This window comes from Bos indicus x Bos taurus, chromosome 2, assembly GCF_003369695.1.
Source record: "Bos indicus x Bos taurus breed Angus x Brahman F1 hybrid chromosome 2, Bos_hybrid_MaternalHap_v2.0, whole genome shotgun sequence".
In the NCBI taxonomy this organism is placed as follows: domain Eukaryota; kingdom Metazoa; phylum Chordata; class Mammalia; order Artiodactyla; family Bovidae; genus Bos; species Bos indicus x Bos taurus.
The window spans coordinates 112,799,690-112,818,501 of record NC_040077.1 but is presented as its reverse complement, the minus strand read 5'-3'; the positions used below and the strand labels follow the sequence as shown (position 1 = coordinate 112,818,501).

The 18,812-nt window shown below is 37.5% G+C and overlaps 1 protein-coding gene across 11 annotated transcripts in view; it reads left to right on the top strand.

Moving 5' to 3' along the window:
* The window catches only part of DOCK10 (dedicator of cytokinesis 10), a 304,461-nt gene that overhangs the window by 244,146 nt on the left and 41,503 nt on the right, over nucleotides 1-18,812 (top strand). For 10 of the 11 annotated variants that reach the window (XM_027514857.1, XM_027514867.1, XM_027514885.1 and 7 more), the window contains exons 28-36: nucleotides 3,356-3,502; nucleotides 10,116-10,199; nucleotides 13,486-13,582; nucleotides 14,444-14,488; nucleotides 15,559-15,734; nucleotides 15,861-15,977; nucleotides 17,660-17,771; nucleotides 18,476-18,597; nucleotides 18,684-18,798. In XM_027514857.1, the coding sequence (XP_027370658.1) occupies nucleotides 3,356-3,502; nucleotides 10,116-10,199; nucleotides 13,486-13,582; nucleotides 14,444-14,488; nucleotides 15,559-15,734; nucleotides 15,861-15,977; nucleotides 17,660-17,771; nucleotides 18,476-18,597; nucleotides 18,684-18,798 (1,015 nt within the window). The remainder of the gene's footprint in view (nucleotides 1-3,355; nucleotides 3,503-10,115; nucleotides 10,200-13,485; nucleotides 13,583-14,443; nucleotides 14,489-15,558; nucleotides 15,735-15,860; nucleotides 15,978-17,659; nucleotides 17,772-18,475; nucleotides 18,598-18,683; nucleotides 18,799-18,812) is intronic. The other variant, XM_027514851.1, reaches the window with a different exon arrangement.

Genomic DNA, 18,812 nt, shown 5'->3' with positions numbered 1-18,812 from the left:
ATGATGATAAGGATGATTCCTGTCTCTCTGTTATTAAGCTCTATCAGGACACCTCAGCATTATAACCCTCGCTCTGCCATTAACATGTTAGATGATAAAAAAGACACTGAACATCTCACAGCCTGCTTTCCCATGTGTAAAAAGAACGGACTGGACTAAAATCTTTCAGTTCCCACTAGTATATATCTGCTCAAATCGATAGGTTACAAACATCCTATGAACAGCCTAAGAACAGAAGAACTTCTCATGGACAGCAGTTCATATTCACTGAGTCCAGTTCCCTTTTCATGACCCTCTTCAGGAGCAGCCACCACACCCAGTTTTCTTCCAAGGGCACATGACCATCTAATGTTCTAACCATCTCTATGTATCACATTAGGAGTAGACCAGATGCCATCATTTGACTTAAAAGCATTCCCAATAAGCATCTCCCAAGCTATTTGCATTTTCTTTATTTTTTTTTAATTGCGAAGTGAATGGCTTTCTTTGTTATTAAAACAATATTCCACTATCAGGAAGCTTTGAGGAAGTCATATCCTCTAGTCTGGTCCTCTGAGAGGCAGATAGCACCTCCCTGAGACCCCTGCTTTCGTGTCCAAGGCAAATTCCTATTTATTAGGGCTTTCCAGGTGGCACTAATGGTAAAGAACCTGCCTGCAATGGAGGAGACACAAGAGATGTAGGTTTGATCCCGGGGAAGATCCCCTGGAGGAGGCCATGGCAACCCTTGTGGTAAAGAACCCTCTGAGAGGCAGACAGCACCTCCCTGGCACTCCTGCTTTCTTATCCTTGTCAATTCCTATTTACTAGAAAATGCCGAATGCCTTCTCAACACTGAGCTCTAGTAGCGAAAGGTTGCTTGTATTGGCTGCATGTTTTGTTTTCCATCAGCCCCTTGTTCCTAACACAACTCCCAAATGCCTGAAACTCAGCCCCTGCATTCTGCATCTGGTCTTTGTGATCTCTGCTGTATCATAGCCCAGGTTTTCCAGCAGGTTCCAGCTTGCAGCTGTGGATCCAACTGTCACCTCACTGCCTTCCTCCCTTTCCTGAGACAGAAAGCCCACCGTCCCCAGCTCAGCAGTTCTCCCCTCTCAAGACTGTGGGATAGACTTCTGGAGAAGAATTTAAAATATTACTCATTGGGAATTCCCTGCTGGTCTAGTGGTTAGGACTCGACACTTCCACTCCTGGGGACAGGGTTTGATCCCTAGTCAGGGATTCTGACTAGGATCCTACAAACCCTGTGGCACAACCAAAAAAGTTAAAAAATAAAGATGTTACCTGTGTATACCAATCAGCATGTCTTGGGGTTAAGAGTGGGAGTAGGCTTCAAGGGGAGTTTGAAAGGAAGACAAAAAAAGGGCAGGGAGGAGGAACGGAGGAATTATCAAGGTCCAGGCTGTTAATGCATATCCTTGTGAAGAAAATGTCATCACTGATGTGTTTAATGTCTCTTAGAGGACTAACATGGCACCCCACTCCAGTACTCTTGCCTGGAAAATCCCATGGACAGAGGGGCCTGGTAGGCTGCAGTCCATGGGGTCGCTAAGAGTCGGACACGACTGAGCGACTTCACTTTCACTTTTCAGTTTCATGCATTGGAGAAGGAAATGGCAACCCACTCCAGTGTTCTTGCCTGGAGAATCCCAGGGATGGGGGAGCCTGGTGGGCTGCCGTCTATGAGGTCGCACAGAGTCGGACACGACTGAAGCGACTTAGCAGCAGCAGCAGCAGAGGACTAACGCAGTGAAAAGAGGAAAACGACAATTGTGCTTTGATTATGTAAAACCTGATTGTTGTTTTCACAGGTGAATCATTTACCCTTATTTCTCAAGGGATATGGAGCAGAATGAAAAATGATGTATACAGTTAAATCCACTAGGTTTATTTGTTGTCAATTTAATTTTATTTCAATAGTAAACTTTGAATATATACAGAGAGTAACCATGAGATTCTTAAAGTAACAGTCATTTCCTGGTAAAAATGGCAAAAAAAAAGCCAGTCGAAGCCAACTGCAGCATTCTGTAGTTAATCAGTATTTGTGCTCTGCAGTTTCTCTAATTTTAGCCTCCATGGTTTTTATTCTTGCACCATGGAAGGTTGAGTGCTTAGATTAAGAAAATAAAGGTTAGTCAAACTCTCAATTGTCTGTTTCTGTCTATAGTGAAATTGCAAGTCTAATTTTAAAGCCATCTTCTAAAGGTGAATGAATCTTACCTATCTTGTGCAAAGAAATTGTATAAATTCACAAAGCAGTGACAGAAATGGGAAAACTCAGCTGCCTGAAATTTTCCGAGTTAAAATAGGAGGCGTAGATTTCTGTACCCAAGGGCACTCTTTAGGGGCCTGTAGAGTTTTACTCAGTGTAGTGAGTGTAATTGTGTAACTGTGTACACAACTACTCAGTGTAGTTGTGTAATGTCACAGCCAAACCATTTTTTATCTTATGGCAAAAGCATTTTGACAGTGAAGTCTCACTGACAACTGTCATGGGCATATGCTAATACCAGAGTTAAGACCAGCCGGTATAGACTTCCATCTATAAGATGAATAACGTTTGAGCGTCTAATGGAAAACATGGTGATTATAGTTGATAGCACTGTATTGTATAATTGAAATTTGCTAGGAGAGTAGAACTTAAGTGTTCTCGCCCCAAAAATATGTATGTGAGCTGATGGATGGCTTAATTAACTAGATGAGGGGTGGGGATTCTTTCACAATTTATTATGTGCATGAAAACACCAGAGTGTATGGTGTAAATATGTTATAATTTTATATGTCAGTTATGTCTCTTATAAAACTGAAATAACTTTTATAAAAAAGCTAGCTGGTACTCACAACTTAGAGGACATTTCAAACTAATATCTGTACTCATTCAGTTATTCATTCATTGATTTCTTATAGTTGTTTATTGGAAGATTCTTATTAATAGTCTTAAAAAATCAAAATAATTGATTTTTAAATTAGAAAACTGTGAATCAAAGAAAATCTAGAATAATAGTCATTAAACCATTCATAGTAGTTATTTCCTGAGAAGGCAAGAAGGGGTATTAAGAGGTTATAAAAAATGTTACATTTCTATGTTGTCTGAATAGTTTGCAATTCATATATGTTATAATTTATAATGAAAAAGTGAAAGCTTTATTGGCCAAAATAGAAGAAAAATTCACTGAAAAGTGGAAATCATGACCTTGAAATTGAAATGGCTTCTAATTTCATTATTGCTTTCAAATTTCCAAAAAGACTTTTTGTTTGATAATAAATAGAATGAAGTTAAGTCTTACAGGTTATGTTTTCCAGGCTTAGTATTTCACAGATCTCATTGTAAAGCAATGATCCATTCTTTCTTTAGCTTTCTCGGCCTCAAAGATTTCCTGAATCTTTTCAAAATGAATTGGACAATCTTGTCATGAGCTTCGCTGACCACATGATTTGGAAAAACAAAGACGCACTTGAAGAAACAAAAAGGGCAAACCACAGCGTTGCCAGATTTCTTAAGGTACATTATACAAAGCCTGATTCTCTTCAGGCCTGTGTGATAGTGGCTGTGAGATACTCTACGTGTTAATTAAGTCACGGGTTCATTTATGATGAGAAGTCAGGACTACCATGATTAGATGAATGCTTTCATCTATATGTCTTTCTTGCTTGAAATACTTTCTGATTTTTTTTTCCAATTTGGAGTCCTATAGAACAAAAATCAAGGTTAGAGAAAAGTATCTGTTTGAATATTGCCAAATGTAGGACTCCTAAATATTTTTAAAGAGAAAAGTGATATTTTTAAAGGAGAACTTGTCCTGAGGCAATATTTTTGTCTCGGACTTTTCTAACCTTGAAGTGATATTTTGGCATGGCTACAGCTCTCACAATGATGCCAAATAGCCACTTTGGAAAAATTTGGGGGAATTGAGCATTTTTGTTGTTTTACTTCCAGGCTCTTTTTTACATGATGAAAATATTATAAATTAGCTACATAAAAGGAAAATGATCAGTTAAAGTATTTAGCAACATAAAATGAAATATATATATGCATACATATATATATTTAGCAATATTTATTTATATTAAATTAGGAAGAAAAATGAGCTTAGTCCAAAATTAGCTAATGTAGAATGATGGTGTATCACTGAACAGATAATGCATCCAATCGGAAAGATAATGTGTTTCTTCTGTTCCTTCTTTTGCCCAACTGTTGACTATTGGTGACCTTGATGAAGGCACTTTTCTTGCTTTTTTGTAGTAGACACCAAGACATACTGGATAGTTGTGGGAACTTATCAATAAATACTAGTAACAAAGAGACTATGGAGATAGATGGAAAATTAGCTGAAGTTGTCATTCATGAATTTTCAGTTCAGTTCAGTCGCTCAGTCGTGTCCGACTGTTTGCAACCCCATGAATCACAGCACGCCAGGCCTCCCTGTCCATCACCAACTCCTGGAGTTTACCCAGACTCACGTCCATCGAGTCCGTGATGCCATCCAGCCATCTCATCCTCTGTCGTCCCCTTCTCCTCTTGCCCCCAATCCCTCCCAGCATCAGAGTCTTTTCCAATGAGTCAACTCTTCACATGAGGTGGCCAAAGTACTGGACTTTCAGCTTTAGCATCATTCCTTCCAAAGAAATCCCAGGGCTGATCTCCTTCAGAATGGACTAGTTGGATCTCCTTGCAGTCCAAGGGACTCTCAAGAGTCTTCTCCAACACCACAGTTCAAAAGCATCAATTCTTCGGCACTCAGCCTTCTTCACAGTCCAACTCTCACATCCATACATGACCACAGGAAAAACCATAGCCTTGACTAGACAAACCTTTGATGGCAAAGTAATGTCTCTGCTATTGAATATGCTATCTAGGTTGGTCATAACTTTCCTTCCAAGGAGTAAGCATCTTTTAATTTCATGGCTGCAGTCACTATCTGCAGTGATTTTGGAGCCCCAAAAAATAAAGTCTGACACTGTTTCCACTGTTTCCCCATCTATTTCCCATGAAGTGATGGGACTGGATGCCATGATCTTCGTTTTCTGAATGTTGAGCTTTAAGCCAACTTTTTCACTCTCCACTTTCACTTTCATCAAGAGGCTTTTTAGTTCCTCTTCACTTTCTGCCATAAGGGTGGTATCATCTTCATATCTGACGTTATTGATATTTCTCCCTGCAATCTTAATTCCAGCTTGTGTTTCTTCCAGTCCAGTGTGTCTCATGATGTACTCTGCATGTGAATTTTAATTCAGTCTAATTTCTTTTTTGACGTGTCAAATGCTCTTTCAAATTATGTACTATGCATGTTTACCTCTTAAAATTTCCTTTTCACTGTTTTACATCTTAATTTTGCTTTTTTCTTGCTTCAAGAAAGAGAAAGAGATGGTCAGGCTTAAGGAGGAAGAGAGTAAAATAGAAAAAAAATTTACTCTAATTTTCTACCACATTTTAAGACCTATGAGAATAAAGTTTGTTACTATGCTAGTAGTTTATTTGAAGTGCTTGATGAAAAAGAAAATTTGGAGAAAATGACATGTTGTCCAATTTGTAAGCACACTGCATTTAAGAAACATCTGCAGAGTATTCTTCCCTAAATTGCAAAAAAAAAAAAAAATGTTGCATAAGCAAGTCTCTTAAAAAGGGAAAAGACCCCTTATCTACCCTCTTTGGCTTAAATGTTCTGTACTTATTAGAAAAAAATATGCTTTCCTTGGACCTCATTTATGCAAAAGTAGCTTCTGGTGGTACATAAAGTAATGTCTAACATGAATGTCCAAGGTGAAAAGAGACACAGAGTATACAGCTAATGGTGACACCAGTGGTTTGTGAAAGCTGTGGGTAAAAAGCATGGATTGACAATAGATAAACAAATACAGTCTATAAGATATGTGGATCCATGGACTGCAAACTGAAAGCAGGACTTTTGTGACGTTCATAAATGGAAACGCTAACTTAGTATAATGTACATTATAAAAATCCATTGTACAGGCATTGTTTTGAGATTATTGCTTTTACGGAATTTATTTGACCCAGAAAGCTTGTTTTAAAATGTAAAGTTTATTATATGAATCATCTGAACGCAGAAAGGAAAAGAGAAAAGAAGATGACATGGTTTTTTTATGTTAAATTGAATGTAGTCATTTGGCATAATGCATGTGAACTGATGAACTTTGAGTGTTCAGCTGCTCAACACTGCCCCACTGTTGGCGTTACAAAACTTTTATATTCCCAGAAAGTAGTTATTCACTTAACTTAGGTTTCAAATGACTTTTATCTCTTTTGGTTGTTGAATTCTACATTAGTAATCTAATACTGTAAGTTAGTTGTCATCAGAATTTAACAACTGAAGTATCGTAACACCATGGTTGTACCAAGATTGTTTTCCAAAAATGGAGAATGTGGTACCTCCGGGGTGACCACATGAAAGTGTCCTAGGTGAGAAAGTGTCCTCTTTTGTCTTACATCATGGGAAAATAATGTTTTTGTAGCACTTAAGCCAGAAACCTTGTCCATTTCTCTGACCGTTCTCTCCTAGAGATAGATAGGATGCAAATGCATCCATGTCTACATATGTAGCTTCTGTAATTTTTCTTTCCACTGCCAATCTGGGTCACAACTCTAATTTACCTGAGAGTAGCTGTCTAGATACTCTTCTCTTGCAAATATAATACCAAGGAGGTAGCAAAGGAAAGTTCATTCTGATTTTAATTTTCCTTCTCAGACAGCCATGTCTTTTTACCCACTCTTCTGACTATTCTCTACTTTATTTCAATTTGCTTTTGGAAACCATTTGGCAATCATCTAATATAAAAGACAGATTTTGGTAGCAAAATATTTTAAAGAAACATCTGTGATATTACTCTCTAAATATCAAAAAAAAAGATGGATAAGCAAGTCTATGAAAGGGAAAGTCTTTATATTTACTCTCTTTCACTTAAATGTTCTGTGTTTGTGGAATAAATAAATGTTTTCTATAAATTCAATCTATGCAAGAGTTGCTGTGGAGATACATAAGTTAATACCTAGTAAAGTTTCCAGATGAGAAAGAAAAAGATGGACCAAGTAGTTTTGTAAAATATAAAGGGAAAGGGTATCAGATGCGTGTTTTGTAATTTGAGTTCATAACTGATCGCTAAATAAGCTATAGAATAAAATTCTCATTGGTTCTCACAGTTGGTGAAACAAAATAAATAATTTTTTATTACAATATATCTTTGCGTGTTTAATTTAGAATATTTTCCTTTATTAAGCCAAACTGAGAAAAAGTCTGATAGGGTATGTTATTCTTTATATCAACAATCTGCAAATTTTTTTCTGTAAAGGGTCAAATGTTAAATATTTTTAGTTTTGCAGACCATACAGTTTCTGTGGCAAGTACCCAACTCAGCTAGAAACAATCATAGACCATTCTGTGTTAGTCACTCATTCGTGTCCAACTCTTTGCAACTCCGTGGAGTGTAGCCTACCAAGCTCCTCCATCTTTGGGATTCTCCAGGCAAGAATACTGGAGTGGGTTGCCATTTCCTTCTCCAGGGGATCTTCCTGACCCAGGGATTGAACCTGGGTCTCCTGCATCGCCGGCAGACTCTTTACCATCTGAACCACCAGGGAAACCCATAGACCATTCACCATGGACAATATTTAAACAAATGGGTACAGCTGTGTCCCAATACAACATCATTTACAAAAACAAACAGTGGGCCAGTTTTGGCTCATGGAACATAGTTTGCCAAAGCCTGCTATAAATTGTTTTCTGCTAATATGGAAGGTTAATATAAATTATTTTAAAACAAAAGCAGAGAGGCCCCTCCATGCCTTAACAATGGGTGAAAGATCCTCTGCCCTTGGGGTTAAGAAGGTGCTGGAATGGGCCAGAACAGGGTACCGATGACAGGAGAGACACATTTGATGAAGCTTGACCTGCAGGAGGGCTCTTTGTAGGAAAAAGGCTGATTCTACCAGCTTTGTATCCTTGGAACAACCTGCCCCCCTTATCCCTCACTGCCCCTTGAAAAGAGTATGACAAGTTCTCCACATAGAAGGTCTTAAATCTCAAGAACTCTGAGTTTTCCTAGACCCCCCCCCCAGGGTAGGCACCCTCCTCCTCATTTTCCCCTTTCATGGGTGATGGAGTTTGGTTTCCTTTGAAAGCTCACAGATTAGCTACAGTAGCCTCTGGGAGGTGGCAACTGCAACCTTTCAATGACATGACTCACAAATTCCTCCTCCATCTTATCAAGGTGCCCTGTGACTTCACCAAAGTGCTTCTGTTCTTATGCTCTTTCTTGAGAAGTTTCTAGAACCCATAGTTATACTAGATGGTCTTCCTCTCTGCAAAGTGAGACCCAAGCTTCTTCCCAGCAGGAATGAGACAGCAATAGCAGAGGTCTCCAGGGAGAGAGCTCCACATTGGGAATATTCCAAGGGTCACCAGTTGGGACTTCATTCTACAGATGGAGAACCTTAGAGGACCTGACCCACTTGCTGAGAGCCTGCATAGTGCAGAGGACATCAAAGCCCTCTTCCTCCCCTCCTCTACATGTTCTGCACCTGTGATTATGCTTTGGTGTTACCTTTCCTCACTGTTCTGTTGGAAGATAGGAGGACCAGGGAGCCATTCACTTTTTTACTAAGGGGAGATGATTGAAAGAACTTAAATTCATACTGAAAATGAAGATATAAATGAAGTAGTATGTAATAAATAGGTACATTTAAAAAACTCAGAATAAAACATAGAAAAATGGAAAGGAAAAACAAACATGATTGACCAATCAACTGGAAATGTTATTAGAGAAAATGACTCATGTTTCTACATGGGCGTATTTCAATGGGAAATCGTCCACTCGGAATACTACCTATAGGGCTTTCCAGGTGGCACTAGTGGCAAAGAAATCGCCTGCCAATTCAGGAGACATAAGAGACGCAGGTTCCATCCCTGGGTCGGGAAGATCCCCTGGAGGAGGTGGACGAGGGCATGGCAACCCACTCCAGTATTCTTGCCCGGAGAATCCTGTGGACAGAGGAGCCTGGCAGGCTACAGGCCATCGAGTTGCAAAGAGTTGGACACGACTGAAACAACTTAGCACGCACATATGCGTACTGCCTATAACAAGATTTTATGTCCAGTCCTTTCTGAGAAAAGAGATTTGTTTGTAAAACTGAGAGATTAAGAAACGCGAAACTGTTACAATGGACCCTACTGGACTCTGGATGAGAAAGAAGCCTTCTATACTGAGTGATACAGCAGCCGAGAAATTTTCCCACGTGATACACATATTCGCACACTTGTGGATGGGTAGAATGAAACACACATGCAGTGATGACCTCCATAAGCTAATCTACTATAGTGCCCAAGATGCTGCATCAGGAAACAGTCCATGCCCACATCATACTTTTCCAGTGCAGGAACTGGCCCCCATAGCTTGGTTACTGGTTACGTGGCCATTAGTCTTTGGGATAGAGAGCAGATGCTGAGCTGACTTGCAATGCTTGCCTGACTCCTCTAAAGCTACCTACTGCTTAAGACTCTCCTTATTACAGTTACAAGAGTGTGAAGACAGAGTAAGACAGACAGTGAGCAGCTCACTGATAGAAATCTCAGGCTCTCTTACCTTCACTCTTCAAATTCAAGCCGCCTTGGCTGAAAAGAAAAGCTATTGAAAGAGGCCAGTGAGATTGCAAAAGGTTTCCCTGACCTGTCTCTGCTGCCCCTGTTCTTACCAGATGTTGTACAGTAAATGATCTTCACCTAAGGAACTGTGGAAAAAACTATTAAAAAACAATAATAAAATGTAGAAAAGTGGTTAAAAAATAAGACAAGTAAAAGCTAAAAATTTCTATATTAAAAGGAAAGGGCTTGCAATATTTCATTGCAAAGCTCCAAGAGATGTTTTATGAAAAATGATAAATATGGGTTTGTAACTTTGTGGTGTGTGTCCTATATCTGGTATTTTAATTAGCTGCCATATGTGGATGAATGCTCAAGCATATTGTAGATATTGTTCAAACATTTATTATATAAGACATTTAGTAAAATGTTATTTTGCATCAATATTTTTAATCATCTTTTCTAACAGCTTTAATGATCCTTAAAATAAAAACATCTGAATTTATTTATTTATTTATTTTTTAGCGCTGCTTTACATTTATGGACCGGGGTTTTGTGTTTAAGATGGTTAACAATTACATCAGCATGTTCTCCTCTGGTGATCCCAAGGTAAGAACCATGTTCAGGAGTGATGGCTTTCTAAACTGTTGAATTACAAATAAACACACTGGTCTCTGTGTATAATCTGTCTAAAACAATAACCTATCCATTATTTGTATCAAAAAACAATTTCTATACAATGAAAGGCAGGCTTTTAAAATGGCTCGTCATCTCAGCAAGTCTCCCAAGTCCTCCCTTCGTGGGGAACAAATGGGCGTGGAGTTAAAGTGTTCACATTTCGTTTCTGTTTCTTGTGGGCTGTGAGAGGAGTGATTCCAGCTGCAGTTCTTCTTCCTCAGGTTTTCCCAGGACTGTCTTGGTTTTAGCAAGTTCCACTTCTCTGAAAATTTCCAGTCTTGGGCAAAATGGAACAGTTGATCACCTTACATAAATAGTGACTCTGTGTCGGGAGACAGGGAATAGTACTAATATCTAGGGAGCAGTGGTTCCCAAAGTGTGGTTCCTAGACCAGTGATCTCAGGGCTGAGCTACTGCAGGTGGAGCCCAGAAATCTGGAATGCAGCAAGATTCTTATCACCTTCAGGTGATTTCTGTGTTCTTTCAAGTTTGAGAACCACTGAGCTATATAAGATGGCATATGCCAGAGGGACATAAGACTAGAAATGGGCCAGACTCTGAAACTTGTATCATTAAGCATTAAGGTTCTTTGTGTTGCAACCAACAGAAACTTACTCCAATTTGAGCGAAAGGGAATTTATTGGAAGGATATTGGGAGAACTAGGCTTGGAAAAAGAGCGGAGACAAAGGCACTTCCAGGGCAGAAGAGTAATCACAAAGGATGATGAACCTGGGGTCAAGGTCTGCTGCTCCTTAAATAATGAAATGGGACCATTTTCTCCCTCTTAACACTCTGCTTACATGTACACCGTGGAATATTACTTGGCCATGAAAAATGAAATAAGGTCATTTGCAGCAATGTGGATGGACTCCAAGATTGTCTAAGTGAAGTAAGTCAGACAGAGAAAGACTAATACTATATGATACAACTTACATGTGGAATCTAATTTTTTTTAAGATACAAATAAACTTATTTAAAAAACAGAAATGGACTCACTCAAATTTATGGTTACCAAAGAGGAAATGTGGGAGGATGTGATAAATAGGAGATTGGGATGAACATATACAGATTGCAATAATATAAAATAGATATCTAATAAGGACCTACTGTATAGCACAGTGAACTGTAGTTAATATTCTGTAATAACCTACTTGGGAAAAGAATCTTAAAAAGAATGGATATATATATATATATATATATATATATATATATATAAAATAACTGATCTACTTTGCTGTACATCTGAAACTAACACAACATTATAAATCAACTATACTACAATAAAAAAATTTTTTAAAAGATTTACACTCCAGAGAGGAAGCATGTAACTGGTCTGCTTTGGGTCACGTGAAAGAGAAGGCACCTGAATTACCAGTTCCCCATTAACCTTTCCCCATTGGGAGGAAAATAAGTCCCCAAGAGAAGTCATCTAGGTATTGGGAAAGAATATAGAAATATATTTACGAATATAGAAATAGAATATATTTATGTTTATAGAAATAAACAAATATAGAAATTCCAAAAGTAAATAATGATCTTCTTGGAGCATTTCGTGTTAGGCTTAGGAGCCTGAATGTTATTTTTAGCTGTGGAGATTTAGCTAGGAAAACTGCATGATTATATGTCATTCAGTTTTGAAAATCTAGTTCTTTCTGTAAATATTTTTTAAAAGAATGCAACCTAGCAACCTAGATGTCCATCAGCAGATGAATGGATAAGAAAGCGATGGTACATATACACAATGGAGTATTACTCAGCAATTAAAAAGAATACATTTGAATCAGTTCTAATGAGGTGGATGAAACTGGAGCCTATTATATAGAGTGAAGTAAGCCAGAAAGAAAAACACCAATATAGTATACTAACGCATATATATGGAATTTAGAAAGATGGTAACAATAACCCTGTGTACGAGACAGCAAAAGAGACACTGATGTATGGAACAGTCTTATGGACTCTGTTGCAGAGGGAGAGGGTGGGAAGATTTGGGAAAATGGCATTGAAACATGTATAATATCATGTATGAAACGAGTTGCCAGTCCAGGTTCGATGCACGATACTGGATGCTTGGGGCTAGTGCACTGGGACGACCCAGAGGGATGATATGGGGAGGGAGGAGGGAGGAGGGTTCAGGATGGGGAACACATGTATGCCTGTGGCGGATTCATTTTGATATTTGGCAAAACTAATACAATTTGTAAAGTTTAAAAATTAAATTAAAAAAAAAAGAATGTCCTTCATTAGTGCTCCAATTATGCAAGAAATTTGCAGAAAATCCTTTTAGGTATGATTCCAGTGACCCTAAATTATATATCTTATCAAAGACCAAATGGAACATACTCAATGAAGAGTGATCACCATGTAATTTAATTATGTTCCTTTTCACTTTGATGTACAAATGATTAAGTCAAATACTACCCTTGTTTGAGATGTCAGTATTCTAAATTACTGACTAAAGTTGTCACAAATTATGATTCTAAAGTATCTGAGCAAATGAAATATATTTTTATTTTGTTAGATGTTTTTAGTGAATACAATGAACACAAGCTGAGTCTTAAAAATTTATTACTTAGTTTGCATGACAATAAAAATAGAATGGTTATGGAGTTGCTAATTGTTCCCATTTATGCAGTTGTATTAAGTTGCTTTGGATCATGTCTGCACTTCATTTATCACTGTCCTACTCAAAACATTGAGATGCCAGACCTGTTTGCAAGGGCAGGGAAGGGGTGGAATGATGTACTCTCAGAATAAACGGCAGATGGAGAGAGATTTACTCTAAGTTTAGATTCTCTGCACCATTGTCTTCCTTAGCACTGGATCTTAGAAGTTGATTTGGAGTGATCTGCTCTTCAAGCTGAGTGTAGTTGTACATCTTAGCACATGTGGTGAGGCACTGTTTTTCTCAGAATAAATACATTTTGCTATATGCTAAAAGAAATGAAAAAATAGAACTCAATAAGATTGTATCCCACAGAAGCTCAAGGTAGGTTGCAAATGAAATCACTTCCTGAACAAGCCTTGACCAATCTCCAAAAATAGGGTGCCTGACTACATTTACCACTTGAGAGGGGACAAAATCCTTTAAACTTAACAATGACCCAGTGGTCACACAAAAGTAACTCCACTTCCTTTTTAGAGATAAGATTCAAGTGCAGATTTTCTATTAACTTTCTTAGTGTGTGAATAATAGTCATTCTTTTGCCTCTTTTTTAGACCTTATGCCAATATAAATTTGATTTTCTCCAAGAAGTATGTCAGCATGAACACTTTATTCCATTATGTCTCCCCATAAGATCAGCCAACATTCCAGGTAATAAGTCCCAGACTTTTATCAGTTCCTGCAAAGGGAACACATCTGTTTGTTTGCCTTAGCTTCTTTGTTTGTATTCCTGTTTCCTCAGTCTTAGTTTTGTCTGACATTGTCATATGGGCATTAGACCCAGGTAATCAGGTTAAAATGCAGAAAATAATAGCATGTGGTAAAGAGTACAGCACTGTATTTCTCAATTTTTGTTTATGTTTTCTTTTTCATCAAAGAGAAGGCCCACAAAGCCATACAATTGGTGCTTGTAAATCAAAGAACATTAACCTCGTAACTATTGCCAAGTTATTACTGCATTAGGCAGACTGGTTAAGACAGTCAAGGGGATCAAAATCTATTTTAGTCATTTGTATTATCTGTTTACTACTTACTTCCCAAGTAGCTCAGCTAGTAAAGAATCCAACTGCAATGCAGGAGACCCCGGTTCAATTCCTGGGTCTGGAATTCACCCTGGAGAAGGGATAGTTTACTATTTATCAATAAGTAAAAGGGATTGTTTACTATTTATCAGTAGCTCAGAGACCTGGTAGTATCTTTGTAGATCTGATATTATCAATAGTAAACATAAAAACATGTTTCAGAGCAAGCAGATTTCTGATAGAAGGAAAAGACAGTGCTCAAGAAGAAGGCTAAGCATTAAAATAATTCTGTTCATGACATTCTTTCTTAAGAAAAGAAGTAAACAACCAAAGCCTTGTCTTGAAAAGCAAAGCTTTATTGAAGGGATTCACTTGTATTTTAAGACAATATATTTTAATTTTTCAGTATAAATTACACATAGTTAATGAATATGGTGTTTATCTGAGTATGTATATAGCTGAACTTTTTGTTTATTTATATTAAATTCAGATCCTTTGACACCTTCAGAATCAATACAAGAATTACATGCATCAGGTAAATGATTTTTATTTTCTATTACACTATCTCAGCATCAATAACCACTTTGTGTTTCGATAATATTGATGAGTACAGACACTTCATATTTCCAGTTTCTAGATGCTAATAGTCATATCATCTAATCAAATATATAAAAATATTAAATATCATCTAATCAAAATAGTCAAAAAGTTGAGTGAGCTTTTCTTTTATCACAAATAATTAAATGCTTCCTTAGTTTGAATTTTCTTATACCCTATTCTCCAGAGTTTGAACTCTTTTTAGTTTCCCAAAGCATCAGAAAGTTCCTTAGAGTGTAACCATACGTGAAATTCCCAATTATATGTAATAACATGCTTATTCAATGAAACTATCTTTATATGATATTTCTATCAATAAGCCACAGCCTGGTTCTAACCCTTCTCTCAAAATTGAGATCATTAGAATCATATCAGTTTATTTTTACCCCAGAAAAGTTCATAACTTGAAATAGTCTGGGCAAATTTTTTTCTAGGTATAAATGGGCAATTTGCAAGTTTTGTTTTATTTCTGGCTCCTCACTGTTACTCAGTATTTCGTGAAAAAATTTATTTAACCTAAGCCCTTTGATGTTAGTTTCCTAACTTCCACATTCCCTGAACTTCTGCCTTCAGCAGTATTTTCACGGACTGGAAAAAATCGATGTGTTTACTTTACTTCTGGTCAGATATGTGGTGGAGTGTTCTAATAGTTCATTATTCCTAACATGTAGTCCTGGGTCGGAAAGATCCCCAGAGTAAGAAATGGCAACCCACGCCAGTATTCTTGCTGGGAAAATCCCATGGACAGAGGAGCCTGGCAGGCTGTGGTCCATGGGATTGCAAAAGAGTTGAACACGACTGAAATGACTCAGCATGCACACATGCTCTGTTTTGGATAAGAATAAACAGTATTTACTGAATGCCCCTCTTCACATTTTTCATATAAGATTGCATTGCTGAATCCCTCCTAGTAGCAATAAGGGTTTATAGTTGTTTGTTCCATTTCTCTTAATTGTAAAGTGATCATTTGACTTTCAGTAACATGATCTCTTTACCTTCCACACAAAGATATGCCTGAATATTCGGTCACGAATGAATTTTGCCGCAAACACTTCTTAATCGGAATTCTGCTCCGAGAAGTTGGCTTTGCTCTGCAAGAAGATCAAGATATCAGGCACTTGGCTTTAGCTGTCCTAAAAAACCTAATGGCTAAGCATTCATTTGATGATCGATACAGAGAACCAGTAAGTGGTCTTTCTTTCTCCCTTCCCTAAGCACCATTTAATGGTTCACTGCATTAAGTGCCTATCAAACCTACAAGTCTATCGATTTTTATGTGAATCATTTCTTTTGACTCCTTTTCTACCTAGGAAAAGCAGGCCCAGATAGCCGGTTTATACATGCCCCTCTATGGCATGCTTCTGGACAATATGCCAAGGATTTACCTGAAGGACCTGTATCCTTTTACTGTCAATACATCAAATCAGGTAAGTTTGCATAATATTCCAAGTGTCTATTTTAATAAAGAGTTTGCCTTTTTTTATATATTTTTGGCCTCGATAACCATTTTTCCCTAAATGTGAGCAAACTAAGGATTAAACAGAACAGTGCTTTTTGCTAGGTGGTATTTTGGTGGGGGGAAGCAGGCGTTTGATTTTGGTTTTTTATCTATTTTTTTATTGCAGTATAACTGCTTTACACTGTTGTGTTACTTTCCGCTGTACAGTGAAGTATATGAGCCATATGCATACATGTATTCCCTCCCTGTTAGACCTCCCTCCCACCCAAGCCTTTCATTTCGCCCAGGTCACCACAGAGCACTGGGCTCAGCTGCCTGTGTTATATATACAGCAGCCATCTAGCTATCTGTGTTGCACACGGGAGTGGACATAAGGGGCTTTCCTTGTGGCTTGGATGTACTTTCTCAGTTCTTTTCACCCTCTCCTTCCCCATCCCTCCTGTGTCCACACATCCATTCTCTACATCTGCATCTCTGTTCCCACCCTGCATATAGGTTCATCTGTACCATTTTTCTAGATTCCATATATATGCATTAATGTAGGTGTTTTGAGGTGTTTATATGGTGTCTAGAAGCTAGGAACTGTGTCTGGAATTTTTTTTGACCTTGGACCAGTTACCATCTATGTAACCTTCAGTAAGCTATTCAACTTTTTCCTCTTTTATAAAATGGAACAAAATACCTCTGTCGCAGGGTTCTTAGGAGGATTAAATGTGTAATAGAAAACATGCATCATAGAGACTGGCACATTATAAGTACCTAACATCTAGTTTTTAATAATAATATACATTTAAAAATCCATGATAATAGTGATAATCCAGTCAATGAATTTATGACACTACTTACAAGTGGAATCTAAAAAATACAACAAACTAGAGAATATGACAGAAAAAAGAAGCAGACTCACAGATATAGACAACAACCTAGTGATTATCAGTAGGGCGAAGGAAGAGCCATAGGAATAGGGGTTAAGAGGTATAAGTGTTACATATAAAACTATTATAATTTTATAAGCTATAAGGATATATTGTACAACATGGGGAATGTAGCCAGTATTTTATTATAACTGTAAATGGAGGATAACCTTTAAAACTGTGAATCCCTATGTTCTATACTTATAACATATAATATTGTACATCAATTATAGTTCAATTAAAAAATTTTTTAAATCAGTGAACTTATCAATCACCATTATAGTCATTTAGTCCAGGAGTCCCCAACTGCTGGGATCTAATGCCTGATGATCTGAAGTGGAGCTGATGTAATAATCGTAGAAATAAAATGGACAATAAATGTAATATGTTTGAATCATCTCCAAACCATCCTTCCTCCCACGGTCTGTGGAAAAACTTTCTTCCACAAAACCGAAAGATGCCAAAAAGATTGGGGACCCCTGATTTAATCTATATCTGAAAAAGTTTCCACTACATTGTTTAAAAATTTAAAAATCACATAAGAAACCAAATTGTGACTAAGATTATGGTTTGACAGTATTCACTTTCATTGCCTACTTAGGCAGAAGATTTTGCAAAAATATAAAAAATCAAATCTCTTATCATCTAATTGAAAATGTAATGAAGAAAACATTTGTAGGTTTATGATGTTGAAATATGTTAATTCCCACTAATCTCTTCTGTGCTTTGAATCCAGGGGTCTAGAGACGACCTCAGTACCAACGGAGGATTCCACACCCAGTCAGCTATGAAACATGCCAATTCTGCAGACACATCATTTTCTAAAGATGTTTTAAATTCTATAGCAGGTACTTCAGACCTTCCAGACAATGGTGTTTAACACTCATCTGTGTTTACATTGTATATCACTGTGCTTTTTACCCACTCATCCATTGTACATAATGTATGAGGCAAAGTATTCTACATTTATATAGCTAAAGAGTCTTGTTACATGTTTCTCTGAATGTCATCCAACAACTTCCTCTTCTACTTAGTGTTCATTTCTACTTGGATTAAGAAGCAGTCTACTCCGATGTCATCAAATTGTTTCATTCTGAAAACAATCTTGATGTTTTCATTGCATACAGCCTTTTAAAATATAATAGCCCTTCCACTTCAAAGATTGTTTTTAAGAACTATTTTGGAAATGTCATCTTAATTTCTTACAAACTGTCAAAAATTGAAAGCTGCTTCCTCCAAAGCATCCTTAAGAACTTTTATTAAGCATTTTAAAACAGAAACGTTCTTTAAAAAGCTTTGTAAGAAATCAAAGGAGCACGCTTTATTTCCAGTTATAATGGTCTAAATGTTCTTAAATCCTTCATACTGGCATGGCTGTTAAAATAATATTTTAAAAGTTGCATGTCTTTCATGCCGATCCCAGACTCTATTGTGTCAGGCTTTCACAATACCTGAATGATCAGCATCTTTTTGGTTCATTTTAGCGTTGTGTGTGTGTGTGCACGCCCATGCATCTCATTACCGTCTTGTGTGCTGTGGCTTGTGTTTACAGCATTTTCATCAATAGCTATTTCTACAGTAACACATGCTGATTCCAGAGCTTCATTAGCAAGTCTTGACTCCAACCCAAGTACCACTGAGAAGAGCAGTGAGAAGACTGACAACTGTGAAAAGGTATGACTTCCCTCCCAACCTTCCCAAGCACGTTACAAGTCAGCTGTCTCCTCCTCCTCAATCCTTGTTGTTTCTTTCATCCCTAGATCCCAAGACCCTTATCTTTGATAGGCTCAACTCTTCGATTTGACAAGCTAGATCAAGCAGAAACCAGGAGTCTTCTCATGTGCTTTCTGCACATTATGAAAACAATTTCGGAGGGTAAAGAGAGCTCT